Source organism: Porites lutea, chromosome 7 (genome assembly GCF_958299795.1).
Source record: "Porites lutea chromosome 7, jaPorLute2.1, whole genome shotgun sequence".
Lineage (NCBI taxonomy): Eukaryota > Metazoa > Cnidaria > Anthozoa > Scleractinia > Poritidae > Porites > Porites lutea.
The window spans coordinates 29,283,928-29,301,678 of record NC_133207.1 but is presented as its reverse complement, the minus strand read 5'-3'; the positions used below and the strand labels follow the sequence as shown (position 1 = coordinate 29,301,678).

The 17,751-nt window shown below is 38.0% G+C and overlaps 2 protein-coding genes across 2 annotated transcripts in view; both read right to left on the bottom strand.

Moving 5' to 3' along the window:
- LOC140943859 (uncharacterized skeletal organic matrix protein 5-like) overlaps positions 1-1,182 on the bottom strand; it is a 1,395-nt gene extending 213 nt beyond the window's left edge. The window contains exons 1-2 of the mRNA XM_073392977.1: positions 1,105-1,182; positions 1-364 (exon numbers count right to left, since the gene is read on the bottom strand). The exon at positions 1-364 is cut by the window's left edge and continues 213 nt beyond it. Coding sequence (XP_073249078.1) covers positions 1-364; positions 1,105-1,167 — 427 coding nt within the window. The 5' untranslated portion in view covers positions 1,168-1,182. The remainder of the gene's footprint in view (positions 365-1,104) is intronic.
- A 9,454-nt stretch (positions 1,183-10,636) lies between these two features.
- On the bottom strand, positions 10,637-17,460 carry LOC140944744 (uncharacterized). Its single transcript, XM_073393861.1, has 7 exons — positions 17,397-17,460; positions 13,568-13,836; positions 12,520-12,628; positions 12,371-12,413; positions 12,245-12,258; positions 12,022-12,200; positions 10,637-11,278 (listed from the first exon to the last, which is right to left on the bottom strand). The coding sequence occupies exons 1-7, from the start codon at positions 17,458-17,460 to the stop codon at positions 10,757-10,759; spliced, it is 1,200 nt and encodes a 399-aa protein (XP_073249962.1). The 3' UTR covers positions 10,637-10,756.
- Between the last annotated feature and the right edge of the window lie 291 nt (positions 17,461-17,751).

Below are 17,751 nucleotides of genomic sequence, written 5' to 3'. Positions count from 1 at the left end.
TAATGATACCGATCCTGGCTTTGGAAGTTTCCCATTCACTACTAGCAGCATTGAATCCTTCCTTGTTACAGTTGTCCTGCAAGGAGGCATCAGAACCAATCAGTGACTTCCACGTGTCACGACCCAGTGAGGTGTTGCGGTATTGCCCATCAGCGATCAGAGAGTACAAGGAGTTCGCCTGCTTGTTGATAACAATAAACTTGGACTGGTTGTCATTGATCTTCATACCGAGGCAGATCTTGGAGAAGGATGTGTTCCAGTAGGAGGGAAGTTTGGTCTCCTGTGAGTCAAACCCAGTCTTCCCTCCGTCAAGGTTAAAGGTTTCATTGTTGCTCCAGAGAGGGGAACTGTATTCAAAAGTTTGCTGTGAGAGAAACAGGTACTTTGCCGTCAAATTAATTGAACGATAAATTACTGATGTATACAACATGACATTTGCGATGTCCTTTCCTTATAGTCCTACCAATCCAGAGTTAAGAACGTTTTTCTATATCTTGTTACTGTTTAGTTCCTATTTTTAACGTATCGCTCAGCGAATTTCGTTATATATTTTTCTTCGGACTGGGGAACCCAGGCTTCATAAGCCTTCTGCAGACTCGTACCCAGTCGTTATTTAAGTGTTTTCTTGGGGTGAGAGAAGATTGGGGATTAGGTTGAGGTGCGCGCGGGGTCTTCTCCCCTTCCCAAGAGACCTCGCACGCGCCTCAACCTAATCCTCAATCTTCTCTCACCCCCAAAAGAACTCTTAAATAGCGACTTACAATTTCTATATGTATTCCTGTATTGTATTATATTTTGGCTAAATAAAAATGAACTGAATTGAACTGAACGCAGAATAAGAACGCTTCGCCTGTTTTATTTTGGTGATGTTAGTCTCTGCATGGGTGCCTGCAGCCGTCGATTTTGTCCCGCATTTTCCATCAAATCGTCGTTTTTTCAGGGGAGCACGAAATCATCGCATATTAAGCATTTTTTTGCGTGGTAACGCTACCAGCAAGCTCAGCCCAACCAATGGTGATCTTCGCGTTCGATTTCGTCGGAAACACCCATACAGAGGCTCTGATGTCCCTACTATCTAAAAGCCTGACACAGGCTACTTCGTACCCTGTTGCCGTCCATCTTCATGACCGGTGTCCATCCTCCATCCCCACATACAAAATTTCCCATGTGACAGAAAACGGATGTTGGCTTTGAGTCAAAGATAATTGTAATCATCTGTGTCTTCCTAGACAAAGAAGACACTTTTTGGTTAACAACTACAGTGAAACCTGTATTAGGCGGACAGTAGAGCATTCCCTAAGAGTGTCAAAACATGCAGGTTTTTCACTGTTTACATAGAAAAAAAAACAGTTTCACAACCTTGCCTAGTACTAAAGCGTTGGTGTCATTTAAAACCAACTCGAGTAAAAAAAGACTTTAATGAAAAATAGAAGTAACCTACTCGTCTGGGTTCTCTTGATACCAGTCTTGACATGACTTGATCGCTGAAAAAAATGATCATATTCACTAGTAGTCCTGCTAGTGTTAATGTCCTCTATTCAAACTAAGACAAGGGCACTTTTTCAGTTTCAGTCAACGCTTTTTTTGTTACCTATTTGGGAAGATGCTCCAATAATTCCCTCATTACAAGGGCAGTTGAGATGTCTCGAATTTTGCGCACAAGTATGTTCGTTGCAACATGTCCAGTGAGTACCTGAGGTCTGAAAGTAGCAACATCACCATTAGTATTTTAAAATATATAGATTTAGTCAGGACCAAAAGCGAAGCTGTCGTTAACATTTATAGGTTACTCAAACAAAACATAAAATCGAGTAATGCTAAGCGGCGACGGCAACGAAAACGTGATGTGCAGCACGCTTTTTTGGTACATTTCTTTGCCTTTGTTTTGCACGACTACAACGTGAAACTTCCAGACACTTCCCAGTTACATGTTTTATGGAGGAATGATGTTCTCATTTTCTCACCGCTGATATAAAATCGGTCTCCTTTTTATTTTTATTTTTTTTTATCTCTCGCTCTAGCTCTTTCTCTGTTATCCACTTTACGTCAATGTAAACATTAAAATTTAGTCGAAAGAAAGAATCGGCTTTGTTGTTGTTGTATTTTTTCTCTCTAAAAGTCCGGGTGCTTGAAATGCAAAATTTCACCCCGGCTATCATGAACGGGTGGACGTACGTATGCAACGTGCGGACGATTTTGTCAGAACCAAAATTTCTTGAATGCATAGCTAAGCAAATTTTCTTACTCATGGAGCTCCGCTTTGATTACTACTACAACAACGAGTTTTAAATATCTTTTAAATTCCACAAACCAATCAGCAAAACCTGCAGACCTAAAAGGATATTTTTTGCCTTTTAATGACATTTAGTTTTACTTTTTGATACCTTATACTTCGAATGCGCTCCTAGACATGGTGGAGATTCTCTTTTTTCACGGGAAAAATTACCCTAAAACGTGTCTAAAAATAAACTGGTCCGTAAAAACGCCGTGACATAGGCCTAGTATGGGAGTTGCTCACTCTGGGTTATGGGCTCCTGCGATAACGATAATGATGATGCTGATAACGATGACGATGACGATGATAATGATAATGACAATGACAATGAATAATAATAACATTGATAATGATAATGCTATACCTCTAGGATGGTACTTAAGTGATGCGAGGTTTGGTTTCTTTTATACTTCTCGGGGTTGCTGTGCTTTTCAGAGGACAACAACTCGCACCATATCTTTCCATTGGCTCCTCTGTAGGCAGCCAGGTTAACAGAAAAGCAACAAGCATTCCTCAGACACTTCAACGTACAGTCAAAGGTGTTGTCCACTGTGAATGATCCAACCACAGGAACATTCAAATAATGATAATCGTCTTGTGTGAAAATATCTTGACGAAATTCAGAGTCTAACTCTATGAAAAAAAAAACAAGGAAGCATTAAATGATTAGCCAATGCCAGACTTGCAAACTGGTTACCATTACATTTAGCTCTAGAAAGATTTGTATAATAAAAACCACAAAAACACAATCATGTCATAAATGGGACCGCTTCATGGCAATCCATGTATTTCTATTGATCATTAAACTGCACCTCTGCAAAAATGACTGTGAAACACATATCAAATAAGTCATAAGCCTGCCTTTACTGGCGAGGAATTGTAGAACTTACCTGTGATGAAAGTTGAGACATATAAAACTTCGGACAAAGTTTGGAAGAAGACAAACCAATGGATTAATGTTGAAAACATGGTCGGCGTTTAAAGCTATAGCTATTATACTTCATTAACGCACGTTCACGAGCAATGCGAGGCGGTATTCCCGGTTTGGTAACTTGAAGTAAAAGGTTTTAGACATTAGTTTAGCCTTTAAACTGTTATTATTTACCATCTCCACGAATATGTTGAAAGCATCGTTTGCTTTTAAATGACCACAATTGAATCGATTGACTTGTGCGTTGTCAGTGACGTGTTCTGTCAAAAGCAAAGATAGCGTAAATGATCTGATAGACGGTCACTCTCAAATAAAGTTTGTATTAGACTTTCTTAAATACACACTGTCTAATTTCGCAGCTGACAGGAATGAAGCTATATTCTGATGTAATGCTGCTCTTAACGTAATATTCTAACGAAAAGTTTCCACAATTGTAACGTTTGTTAAAAAACAATTTTTCAAAATGTCCAGCCTTAAAAATTACGAAATATCACTCGAACACTAAAACGTTATCATAAATACACATTGCCAGATAGTTAATTAAAAATTAAATGACTAAAATTCATAAATGGCTGAGGTGTCCAAACAAAAAAATTGACCAGGTGAAAATCATCAATTTGAAAGTTTCAAACTGAGAGAGTATGTGGCGATGATAAGCTGTCCATGGACGTAAGAATAGAGTTTAATATTCAGCAGCAAAAAATACTAGCCAAACTGCTTTGATCAGTCTTTAAAAATAGTTCAGTATAACAGTTATCAAAGGTCCGTTACTCGCATTAACTGACTGGCGGTCACATGCGGCAAAAATCGGTTGAAATCCCTTTGAAAAGTAGTCCTAACTTAACTTATTTCAAGAAATATGTCTTCCTTTATGTTTCTAACACCAAATTTAATCTCTTGATACTCACTGAAACTTTGTTTGTGTATTGGTCTCAGTGACATGCGTTCAAATTTCATCTTTTGACGGAAGTTCCAGACTAGAAGAGAAAGGCAGAGAAAAGCGGAAAATTGTATGCGCACACGCACAAAGATTATAGTCTTTACCTTTATAAAACATAATTAATGTTTTGCGCCAAAGAATTATACTTTGGTTAAATGAATACTCCGTCGTTCTCGTGCAGGAAAAAAATGGTTAGAAAAAGAGTCTCTTAAAATATTTTTTATCCTTTAGAAGCACAATACAACGTTATCTAAGAAATCGTGGCTGATTAGTGCTGCATGTTGAAAAATTTACTGCAAGCAAGCACCGTGTATAAACTCACGAGAAAAGTTCAGACAGGTGAAAAGGAAAGAGCAATTTTCATGCAATTTTATGCGAAAAAACTCAAACCGGGTTAACTCTTTCTACAGACAGATATTCACGTCTCTCTCGCAAAATATGAATGCAATTTATGAAATAATGGTCAGCTCATCCTGTTTAGAATTTTTTTTTTAGAATTTTTTTTAGCATGAGTAATTCAAACCAGGCAGAACTTCAGCCGAAAAAAACATCGTTTAAAATTATTGAGTTGAAGGAAAAAATGGGCCGTTTAAACAACAAATTCCAAAGTATTAGCTATGGATTAGCATAACAAAGATGAAACATGTTTATATTATCGTTGCCATTATTATCATAGTTAGCCAACTGACGCCTGATATCGCTTAATAACCAATATATTAAAAATAAAGTGTCCACTACTGTTGACCTTCAAATCCTTATTTCAATAAACATTCTGAACATCAACAGTAGTCGACACTTAAATTAAAGAATACATGTTGAATAAAATCGCCTGGTTAAACTGAATTGACGGTTTTAGCCTAGAAATAGTTGGAATCACATTTTAGTGAAAATTTCCAGAAAGAAATACTTAACAGTGTGAAATATTACCTACAACAGCAAAAAAAAACTAAGTTAATTACCATTATTTTGGTTTAATAATTTGAAAAACTAGTTTTTGTCCTGGAAACAACAAAATTTCTTCTACTTCACAGACCTTTCCCTAAATTGCGGCCAAGAAGTGCAGACTTTGCATAGTTCTGACCCTTTGTTAACAATTGCATTTTCCGTCGAGTGACCTTTTTTAAAAAGTTCCTCAGTATCGCTCCCTGAGCTATTGTTTTACTATTATTATTATTATTATTATTATCTCTATTATCACAGTCTTTGCTGGTGTTCTTTTTGCGCATCAGCCGGGCGCAAACCATGCACCTAGAGCGTCAGTCACTCAAGTCAATCATTCTGTTCATACACTGAGCACCTTTCTAAGGATTCGTGCAGATCCCAGCATGCAGATCTTTTGAATCTCTGTCATACTAGCTCTCTCTGATACTTTCTTGATGTTTTCTACCATACCCCTCTTCACTGTACCAAGCGCACCAACAACCACAGGGATCACTACGGTTTTCATATGCCACATTCTCTGTATTTCTAGTTCTAGGTCTTTGTACTTGCATTTTTTTTCAGTTTCCTTCAGTGCGATGTTTCTATCTGATGGAACAGTCATATCAATAAGTTTGCAGGTGGAATTCACTGAATCTTTAACGATGATATCTGGTCTGTTCGCTGTTATAGTTCTATCAGTATTGACTGGCATGTCCCACATGATGGTGATGTTGTTATCTTTATTGTGTATCACGGTCTCTGGTTCGTGTTCGTACCATTTGTCTGCAATCTCTATATCATGATCTTTACATATGCTCCAATGGAGATATGCTGCAGCATTATTGTGCCCGGAGATGTACTCTGTTTTGGCTAATACCTCACATCCAGATACAATATGGTCCACTGTCTCTTCATGTTGCGAACACAATCTGCATTTGCTCTCCACTTGCTGGCCACATATTATTTTCTGGTAGTTTCTGGTGTTTATTGCCTGGTCTTGAGCTGCAACAAGTAGTCCCTCTGTTTCCCCTTTCAAATTACTTGACAACCATTTGTTGGTAGTGACTGTGTCTACATGAGGTTTCTCTAGGATCTTTGGATACTGGCCATGCAATGCTTTGTTTTTCCACTTTTCTTCTTTCATTGACTTCATCCTGGACTTAAACACGTGTTTCAGGGCTTTAGCATTTTCAGAGGCAGATTTATCTACTCTGTTCTCAATCTCTGGCATTGTTACTTCCCTTTTGAATTTAGTAGCATTCTTGGATATTGAATTTTTGGCTTTAGATCTTTCATGTTCAAGCACCTGTTTTGGATATTGCCCTTCCTTGTGCTTCAGATAGTGATCAAGCCCTATTGTTGCAGTTTTGAATGCTGTTTCTACATCAATCAGGCCCCTACCTCCATCTTTTCTTGGGATGTACAGCCTTTCCACATCTGCTTTAGGATGTAACATCTTGTGCATGTTCAATAGTTTGCGTGTTTTTGTGTCAATTATTATTATTATTATTATTATTATTATTATTATTATTATTATTATTATTATTATTATTACTTATCCCAGTGATAAAAATGTGTTTGGACCTTAAAGCTTTTAATTATTAACAAAATTAGCATAACAAAGAGAAACCTAGAGGAAAACGTTTATCGTAACTGTTTAGACTTCAACTGGCTTGTTACCATTGACGGCTCGTGCACGATATGAGTTGAAATGACTCGATCGGGATGAATTAGTAATTATTGATGATGCTGTCACCTGCAAATACAGCCACCTAGCAGATTAATAGACAAGCATTTAGATAATGATAATCTTCTTGCGTGAAAATATCTTGGCAAACTCGGAGGAATTAAAATTTCATGAAAATGCAGAGGATTTTGCTGTATAGAGCAAGTTACGGAAAAGGATCTAATAGACGCCCACTATCAAATAAACGCCTCTTATCTAACTAGTAAGGTCTAGTAATAGGTGACACTACAGCTGCCCCGGTCTGTATGTTGTCGGTCAATAGTATTCTTGGTCGTTGTGTAGCTCTTCGAAATATACCTTTTCATAATGAAGATTTTCACACATATTCCATACAATAGGCGAGATAAAAACAGGAAACACAAAAACAGGTTTCATGCACTGATTCAGTTCAATTTACACCCACCCCACCCTCCCTCCCCCACCTTGATCAAAACATTCTCAGTTTCGAGAATATTTTATTCTAAACCATAAGAAAAGATTTGATTCGAAGTTGGAATTTTTCGTACAGTTCATTTTATTAGCCGTAAAGTAAGCCTTACAAATTAAGAGGTTTGATCAATTCACGCTCGGGCGCTCCAGTCATTTCAGTTTTAACCGTTCAACACAATACTTGTTTTAAAAGAAAAAAAATTATAGATCAGAGGGACTTTTGTGAGCATGGAATACGTCAGCATAGAATTTAATAGTCGGCGAATTTTTAGTGTAATCGTCCATCGTTCTGCTAGTGATAAGCAAGCCGTTGATTCACTCGTTTTGCTTGTTTGTGGACTGAGCCTTATTCCCCTAGAGAGAAAGAAAGGGTGTCGGGCAAATTGTGTCCAATCATAGATTTGTGAATGATACACTCGTGTCTGGCAAACTCTCCAAGTGTCTATATACAAATATACGCAACCTATAACTTCATTCGCGCTTAACGAGTGTCTTTTGGTCCATAACTTTAAAAACAGCTGCTCCACAGAATGTCACTAAGTAACGCAAGAGTATCGAAGTATGACTGTATAATAAATGTCACAAAATCAACCTAAGCGGTCCCTTCGGGGATTTTCTGTTTTACGTCATCTTAACGGTCTTTTACTTGCGGGCATGAATAATAGAAACGTCATCATTACCCAACGATTCCATTCGACCCCTGATCTAGGAAATCGAGATTTTTCTGGTATACTGACTGTATTTTTTAACTATAAGTACTTTTCTATGAGTGCGAGCCACTAGGATGCTTCCTCGGGATTTCGCCTTCTGGGCGAAATCCCTGCGCGGGCCACACCCCCATTTCAATGTTAAGTTTGTATTAGACGACCCTCTCTAACAGACGCCCCCCTATGACAGTATTCCAAAATACCAGGAATTAGCCAAGAGGAGAGAAATCATTCAATTTATTCAGTTTTTCTTGCTTGATCAACAAGGGTCTGCTCATTACATTTTGTTCATTGTCAAGTTCAACGTAAGGATATGACAACACAATTAACTTAAACAAGGATTCTGGCATCGATGTAGAGATTTGAAAGAGCGATGTGGATATCTAGAATAGCCTACACATAACATTATTGGTGGACAGAAGATTCCGCTCTTTTCAAACTCCCTTGATATCTAGCTATATCTTTGCCGAAAGAATATTAGTTTTGTTGAACTTGCAACATTTATGGCAATTTACGTCTGTCTCTTTTAAACGCCTCCTATCGGGAATAAACGCCCCCTCTTAGATCTAAAAAAGGTATAATATCAGTGTTTTTTGAACACTCAAGACAATACAAGACAAGACTTTTAACACATCTGACACCTGACATTTTCAATTACAGTTAAAGAACTTGAATGAAAAAATAATGCAGCAATAGAATGTAAAAAAACCATTTTAGGTGGCAGAAAGGTACGGGGATGGAAACCAGAATCACAACCTTTTTCTTCACAAGTGATATACTTCCAAAGCAAAATCGCTCTAGGAATTTGTCAACTAAAATATCATTTTGAGAATCAACGGGAAATGCTTTTTTCATTCCGAAGATGTTTGTTCCCAGAAGCCTTAGCGTCCTTTTGGAATCAGCCGACTGTTTGTTTGCAGCACTAATGCATAGAATACAAGGCACTGAGAAATTCCGCTTGCTGTGTCACAAGCTAAGGTTGCTGCGCTAAGGACAAAAAATGGTTGAAAAATAAATAGCGACTTGTACAGTAGCGAGGGAAGATAATCACGCAAAACTAACCTAGCTGGTGTATAAGCTGTCTCAGTTACTCAGTCATTATTAGTAACAGGAAAACATTAAAAAAGAGAATTTCGCGCCAAATAATGAAGAACAAACAGCTACAGTTTTAATTATGTCTCCGGTGGAGGAGCTTTGGCTGGTTTTCCGAGCAGCGACCGGCAATCGAGGCTCGGTTTGAACCCAGGAGTCACTTCAAAATCGAGTCTCAAAAGTTTTTCAAAAGTAGGTTGAGAATGATCGTCCGGATGATCGTAGTACCGTTCTTGACAATGACTGACGTTTCGACAACCTGTGCCGTGGTAGACATCATCAGATTCATCTTCAGAATTTACCTGAAATAACACTGTCCCTGTTATTTTTTAACATCCCAGCACGCATGTCTGTGTCCTTACCGTTTGTTTTGAACCAAAAAAGTCATCTCATTGATATACATGCCTGTAACCACTGCTCGGCCGGTTCACGGGCTCAGACTTTCTGAGCGGGAGGCCCAGTTTAAATCCAGGACAAAACACTAACCCAGCTTAGTCCCCAGGCGTTTTCGGCTCGGTCATTCCTGGACTCTACCATAAGCTGTGACGTCACCGAGACTTCGCGCGGACAAAGGATCAAGAGAGAACGCCTAGGGACTAGGCTGACACTAACCCAGGCTCTTAAAAAAACTGGTAAGATAATGCTGGCTGTGTAATGATCTTGTCTCAGTTCAAATAATCGCCCTTTTTTTGGTGGTGTCCATGAGCTGGCGCCATTCATCCTTCTCTCTCCAAAAGAAAAACAACAACAACAACAACAACCCATATTCCTGTTCAAAAAAATGTCGGAAATGTTTCACTGATGTGAAGTCTGCCTTTCCCTCTCTTATCACAGCTTATCACCTCACACATCAAACGTGGTCTTCGCAGATTGTCTTCCCATCCGTGCAGCAACCGTATCAGCCTCCTCTGAAACCATGATTGATCACAATTTGAGAAAGACTATCCGTGTCTAAAAACTTTTCCAGCCCTCTTAGCGACATACAATCTCAACATGAAATGTTGTGCGCATAAACTATGAGGAACAATGGAGAAAATTAGTTAAAGATTTTTATCTTGGTTTTCCAGTGTACCTTTTACCTCTTATGCATAATGGTTACTTTAATCCAATCTAGAAATAACCTATTGTTTATCTACAAAAAAAATTAACGGGATCTCGAGTTAATTTAAGGGCTAGTCGTTTATTACCTGTGAGGTGGGGGAAGCGGCCATTTTGAGAAGTATGAGAAGGCTAAGAAGATTTTCAAATCCAACCCTTCCTGGATCTCAGCTTTTTAGAAATGACCCCTCATAAATTTGACATATCGTGAAAGTGACTCCCTCTCTTAACCCGATGAACCCTATTGCTGGTAAATTACGAATCACTGATTTTGGCTGCAAATCGTGTTGACGTTCTGTCACCTGCACATAATTTATCTACTAACAGTCGTGTTTGTAAGATCGGAGTTTCTACAGTATTTACGGCTTGTACATTCAATTTTAATTCAAGCTCCTTACTGCCTTTTCACTACTTTCATGAAATATATTAAAATAACCCTCAGGTATTAAAAGCTTTCTCATCTGAAAATAAACCCCTAAAAGTAAAGTGCTGGAAAATGAACATCAAGTAAAATGGCTGCCCTCCCCCCTCCCTCACAGGTAATAAACAACCGGCTCCTTAAGAAAGCTTTCGTTTGGCCCCAAATTAAAGTAAATTAGCCCAGATCAGTTTCCTTTCACTGGACTAAAATGTATCCCATTCTCTTAATATGCTTATCCCCATTATCTGAATCAATTGTAGCCTCGTTTCCACATGAGTTGTTCTTGTCATGCTTTCCACCAGTGCCAAATCCAATTCTAGAGTCGCAAGAGGCGCAATCGTTTTGCTGGTTACTAATGATACCGATTCTTGCTTTGGAATTACTAGGTTTACCACCAACAGCATTGAACCCTTCCTTGTTACAGTGTTTCTGCAAGGAGGCTTCAGAACCAATCAGCGACTTCCACTTGTCACGACCCAGTGAGGTTTTGCGGTATTGCCCATCAGCGATCAGAGAGTACAAGGAGTTCGCCTGCTTGTTGATAACAATAAACTTGGACTGGTTGTCATTGATCTTCATACCGAGGCAGATCTTGGAGAAGGATGTGTTCCAGTAGGAGGGAAGTTTGGTCTCCTGTGAGTCAAACCCAGTCTTCCCTCCGTCAAGGTTAAAGGTTTCATTGTTGCTCCAGAGAGGGGAACTGTATTCAAAAGTTTGCTGTGAGAGAAACAGGTACTTTGCCGTCAAATTAATTGAACGATAAATTACTGATGTATACAACATGACATTTGCGATGTCCTTTCCTTATAGTCCTACCAATCCAGAGTTAAGAACGTTTTTCTATATCTTGTTACTGAATTCATAACATAACTCAGTCTCTGTTTAGTTCCTATTTTTAATATATTTTTCTTCGGACTGGGGAGCCCAGGCTTCATAAGCCTTCTGCAAACTCGTACCCAGTCGCTATTTAAGTGTTTTCTTGGGGTGAGAGAAGATTGGGGATTAGGTTGAGGTGCGCGCGGGGTCTTCTTCCCTTCCCAAGAGACCTCGCGCGCGCCTCAACCTAATCCTCAATCTTCTCTCACTCCCAAAAGAACTCTTAAATAGCGACTTACAATTTCTATATGTATTCCTGTATTGTTATATATTTTGGCTAAATAAAAATGAACTGAACTGAACTGAACGCAGAATAAGAACGCTTCGCCTGTTTTATTTTGGTGATGTGAGCCTCTGCATGGGTACCTGCTTACGTCGACTTTGTCCCACATTTTTCATCAAATCGTCGTTTTTTCAGGCGAGCACGAAATCGTCGCATATTGAACATTTTTTTTTGAGTGGAAACGCTTCTAACAAGCTCATCCCAACCAATGACGCTCTTCGCGTTCGATTTCGTCGGAAACACCCATACAGAGGGTCTGATGTCCCTACTATCTAAAAGCCTGACAGAGGCTGCTCGGTACCTTGTTGCCGTCCATCTTCATGACCGGTGTCCATCCGCCATTCCCACATCCAAAATCTCCCATCTGACAGAGAACGGATGTTGGCTTTGAGTCAAAGATAATTGTAATCATCTGTGTTTTGTTTGTCCTAGACAAAGAAGACACTTTTTGGTTAACAACTGCAGTTAAACCTGACAAACCTGTATTAGGCGGACACTAGAGCATTCTTTAAGGTTGTCAAAACATGCAGGTTTTTTACTGTTTACATAAAAGAAACAGTTTCACAACCTTGCCTAGTACTAAAGCGTTGATGTCATTTAAAACCAACTCGAGCAAAAAAAGACTTTAATGAAAAATAGAAGTAACCTACTCGTCTGGGTTCTCTTGATACCAGTCTTGACATGACTTGATCGCTGAAAAAAATGATCATATTCACTAGTAGTCCTGCTAGTGTTAATGTCCTCTATTCAAACTAAGACAAGGGCACTTTTTCAGTTTCAGTCAACGCTTTTTTGTTACCTATTTGGGAAGATGCTCCAATAATTCCCTCATGACAAGGGCAGTTGAGATGTCTCGAATTTTGCGCACAAGTATGTTCGTTGCAACATGTCCAGTGAGTACCTGAGGTCTGAAAGTAGCAACATCACCATTAGTATTTTAAAATATATAGATTTAGTCAGGACTAAAAGCGAAGCTGTCGTTAATATTTATAGGTTACTCAAACAAAACATAAAATCGAGTAATGCTAAGCGGCGACGGCAACGAAAACGTGATGTGCAGCACGCTTTTTTGGTACATTTCTTCGCCGTTGTTTTACACGACTACAACGTGAAACGTCCAGACACTGCCTAGTTACACGTTTTATGAAGGAATGATGTTCTCATTTTCTCACCGCTGATATAAAATCGGTCTCCTTTTTATTTTTATTTTTTTTTATCTCTCGCTCTAGCTCTTTCTCTGTTATCCACTTTACGTCAATGTAAACATTAAAATTTAGTCGAAAGAAAGAATCGGCTTTGTTGTTGTTGTATTTTTTCTCTCTAAAAGTCCGGGTGCTTGAAATGCAAAATTTCACCCCGGCTATCATGAACGGGTGGACGTACGTATGCAACGTGCGGACGATTTTGTCAGAACCAAAATTTCTTGAATGCATAGCTAAGCAAATTTTCTTACTCATGGAGCTCCGCTTTGATTACTACTACAACAACGAGTTTTAAATATCTTTTAAATTCCACAAACCAATCAGCAAAACCTGCAGACCTAAAAGGATATTTTTTGCCTTTTAATGACATTTAGTTTTACTTTTTGATACCTTATACTTCGAATGCGCTCCTAGACATGGTGGAGATTCTCTTTTTTCACGGGAAAAATTACCCTAAAACGTGTCTAAAAATAAACTGGTCCGTAAAAACGCCGTGACATAGGCCTAGTATGGGAGTTGCTCACTCTGGGTTATGGGCTCCTGCGATAACGATAATGATGATGCTGATAACGATGACGATGACGATGATAATGATAATGACAATGACAATGAATAATAATAACATTGATAATGATAATGCTATACCTCTAGGATGGTACTTAAGTGATGCGAGGTTTGGTTTCTTTTATACTTCTCGGGGTTGCTGTGCTTTTCAGAGGACAACAACTCGCACCATATCTTTCCATTGGCTCCTCTGTAGGCAGCCAGGTTAACAGAAAAGCAACAAGCATTCCTCAGACACTTCAACGTACAGTCAAAGGTGTTGTCCACTGTGAATGATCCAACCACAGGAACATTCAAATAATGATAATCGTCTTGTGTGAAAATATCTTGACGAAATTCAGAGTCTAACTCTATGAAAAAAAAAACAAGGAAGCATTAAATGATTAGCCAATGCCAGACTTGCAAACTGGTTACCATTACATTTAGCTCTAGAAAGATTTGTATAATAAAAACCACAAAAACACAATCATGTCATAAATGGGACCGCTTCATGGCAATCCATGTATTTCTATTGATCATTAAACTGCACCTCTGCAAAAATGACTGTGAAACACATATCAAATAAGTCATAAGCCTGCCTTTACTGGCGAGGAATTGTAGAACTTACCTGTGATGAAAGTTGAGACATATAAAACTTCGGACAAAGTTTGGAAGAAGACAAACCAATGGATTAATGTTGAAAACATGGTCGGCGTTTAAAGCTATAGCTATTATACTTCATTAACGCACGTTCACGAGCAATGCGAGGCGGTATTCCCGGTTTGGTAACTTGAAGTAAAAGGTTTTAGACATTAGTTTAGCCTTTAAACTGTTATTATTTACCATCTCCACGAATATGTTGAAAGCATCGTTTGCTTTTAAATGACCACAATTGAATCGATTGACTTGTGCGTTGTCAGTGACGTGTTCTGTCAAAAGCAAAGATAGCGTAAATGATCTGATAGACGGTCACTCTCAAATAAAGTTTGTATTAGACTTTCTTAAATACACACTGTCTAATTTCGCAGCTGACAGGAATGAAGCTATATTCTGATGTAATGCTGCTCTTAACGTAATATTCTAACGAAAAGTTTCCACAATTGTAACGTTTGTTAAAAAACAATTTTTCAAAATGTCCAGCCTTAAAAATTACGAAATATCACTCGAACACTAAAACGTTATCATAAATACACATTGCCAGATAGTTAATTAAAAATTAAATGACTAAAATTCATAAATGGCTGAGGTGTCCAAACAAAAAAATTGACCAGGTGAAAATCATCAATTTGAAAGTTTCAAACTGAGAGAGTATGTGGCGATGATAAGCTGTCCATGGACGTAAGAATAGAGTTTAATATTCAGCAGCAAAAAATACTAGCCAAACTGCTTTGATCAGTCTTTAAAAATAGTTCAGTATAACAGTTATCAAAGGTCCGTTACTCGCATTAACTGACTGGCGGTCACATGCGGCAAAAATCGGTTGAAATCCCTTTGAAAAGTAGTCCTAACTTAACTTATTTCAAGAAATATGTCTTCCTTTATGTTTCTAACACCAAATTTAATCTCTTGATACTCACTGAAACTTTGTTTGTGTATTGGTCTCAGTGACATGCGTTCAAATTTCATCTTTTGACGGAAGTTCCAGACTAGAAGAGAAAGGCAGAGAAAAGCGGAAAATTGTATGCGCACACGCACAAAGATTATAGTCTTTACCTTTATAAAACATAATTAATGTTTTGCGCCAAAGAATTATACTTTGGTTAAATGAATACTCCGTCGTTCTCGTGCAGGAAAAAAATGGTTAGAAAAAGAGTCTCTTAAAATATTTTTTATCCTTTAGAAGCACAATACAACGTTATCTAAGAAATCGTGGCTGATTAGTGCTGCATGTTGAAAAATTTACTGCAAGCAAGCACCGTGTATAAACTCACGAGAAAAGTTCAGACAGGTGAAAAGGAAAGAGCAATTTTCATGCAATTTTATGCGAAAAAACTCAAACCGGGTTAACTCTTTCTACAGACAGATATTCACGTCTCTCTCGCAAAATATGAATGCAATTTATGAAATAATGGTCAGCTCATCCTGTTTAGAATTTTTTTTTTAGAATTTTTTTTAGCATGAGTAATTCAAACCAGGCAGAACTTCAGCCGAAAAAAACATCGTTTAAAATTATTGAGTTGAAGGAAAAAATGGGCCGTTTAAACAACAAATTCCAAAGTATTAGCTATGGATTAGCATAACAAAGATGAAACATGTTTATATTATCGTTGCCATTATTATCATAGTTAGCCAACTGACGCCTGATATCGCTTAATAACCAATATATTAAAAATAAAGTGTCCACTACTGTTGACCTTCAAATCCTTATTTCAATAAACATTCTGAACATCAACAGTAGTCGACACTTAAATTAAAGAATACATGTTGAATAAAATCGCCTGGTTAAACTGAATTGACGGTTTTAGCCTAGAAATAGTTGGAATCACATTTTAGTGAAAATTTCCAGAAAGAAATACTTAACAGTGTGAAATATTACCTACAACAGCAAAAAAAAACTAAGTTAATTACCATTATTTTGGTTTAATAATTTGAAAAACTAGTTTTTGTCCTGGAAACAACAAAATTTCTTCTACTTCACAGACCTTTCCCTAAATTGCGGCCAAGAAGTGCAGACTTTGCATAGTTCTGACCCTTTGTTAACAATTGCATTTTCCGTCGAGTGACCTTTTTTAAAAAGTTCCTCAGTATCGCTCCCTGAGCTATTGTTTTACTATTATTATTATTATTATTATTATCTCTATTATCACAGTCTTTGCTGGTGTTCTTTTTGCGCATCAGCCGGGCGCAAACCATGCACCTAGAGCGTCAGTCACTCAAGTCAATCATTCTGTTCATACACTGAGCACCTTTCTAAGGATTCGTGCAGATCCCAGCATGCAGATCTTTTGAATCTCTGTCATACTAGCTCTCTCTGATACTTTCTTGATGTTTTCTACCATACCCCTCTTCACTGTACCAAGCGCACCAACAACCACAGGGATCACTACGGTTTTCATATGCCACATTCTCTGTATTTCTAGTTCTAGGTCTTTGTACTTGCATTTTTTTTCAGTTTCCTTCAGTGCGATGTTTCTATCTGATGGAACAGTCATATCAATAAGTTTGCAGGTGGAATTCACTGAATCTTTAACGATGATATCTGGTCTGTTCGCTGTTATAGTTCTATCAGTATTGACTGGCATGTCCCACATGATGGTGATGTTGTTATCTTTATTGTGTATCACGGTCTCTGGTTCGTGTTCGTACCATTTGTCTGCAATCTCTATATCATGATCTTTACATATGCTCCAATGGAGATATGCTGCAGCATTATTGTGCCCGGAGATGTACTCTGTTTTGGCTAATACCTCACATCCAGATACAATATGGTCCACTGTCTCTTCATGTTGCGAACACAATCTGCATTTGCTCTCCACTTGCTGGCCACATATTATTTTCTGGTAGTTTCTGGTGTTTATTGCCTGGTCTTGAGCTGCAACAAGTAGTCCCTCTGTTTCCCCTTTCAAATTACTTGACAACCATTTGTTGGTAGTGACTGTGTCTACATGAGGTTTCTCTAGGATCTTTGGATACTGGCCATGCAATGCTTTGTTTTTCCACTTTTCTTCTTTCATTGACTTCATCCTGGACTTAAACACGTGTTTCAGGGCTTTAGCATTTTCAGAGGCAGATTTATCTACTCTGTTCTCAATCTCTGGCATTGTTACTTCCCTTTTGAATTTAGTAGCATTCTTGGATATTGAATTTTTGGCTTTAGATCTTTCATGTTCAAGCACCTGTTTTGGATATTGCCCTTCCTTGTGCTTCAGATAGTGATCAAGCCCTATTGTTGCAGTTTTGAATGCTGTTTCTACATCAATCAGGCCCCTACCTCCATCTTTTCTTGGGATGTACAGCCTTTCCACATCTGCTTTAGGATGTAACATCTTGTGCATGTTCAATAGTTTGCGTGTTTTTGTGTCAATTATTATTATTATTATTATTATTATTATTATTATTATTATTATTATTATTATTATTATTATTATTATTACTTATCCCAGTGATAAAAATGTGTTTGGACCTTAAAGCTTTTAATTATTAACAAAATTAGCATAACAAAGAGAAACCTAGAGGAAAACGTTTATCGTAACTGTTTAGACTTCAACTGGCTTGTTACCATTGACGGCTCGTGCACGATATGAGTTGAAATGACTCGATCGGGATGAATTAGTAATTATTGATGA

Bases quoted from the DNA above. Each gene is read 5' to 3' on its own strand.
- LOC140944744 (XM_073393861.1), bottom strand. From the start codon at position 17,460: ATGCACAAGATGTTACATCCTAAAGCAGATGTGGAAAGGCTGTACATC. The intron at 12,629-13,567 runs GTATAGCATTAT...TGCTACTTTCAG, and splicing joins ACTTAAGTACCATCCTAGAG to ACCTCAGGTACTCACTGGAC. The intron at 11,279-12,021 runs GTACCGAGCAGC...TTTCTCTCACAG, and splicing joins TGAAGATGGACGGCAACAAG to CAAACTTTTGAATACAGTTC.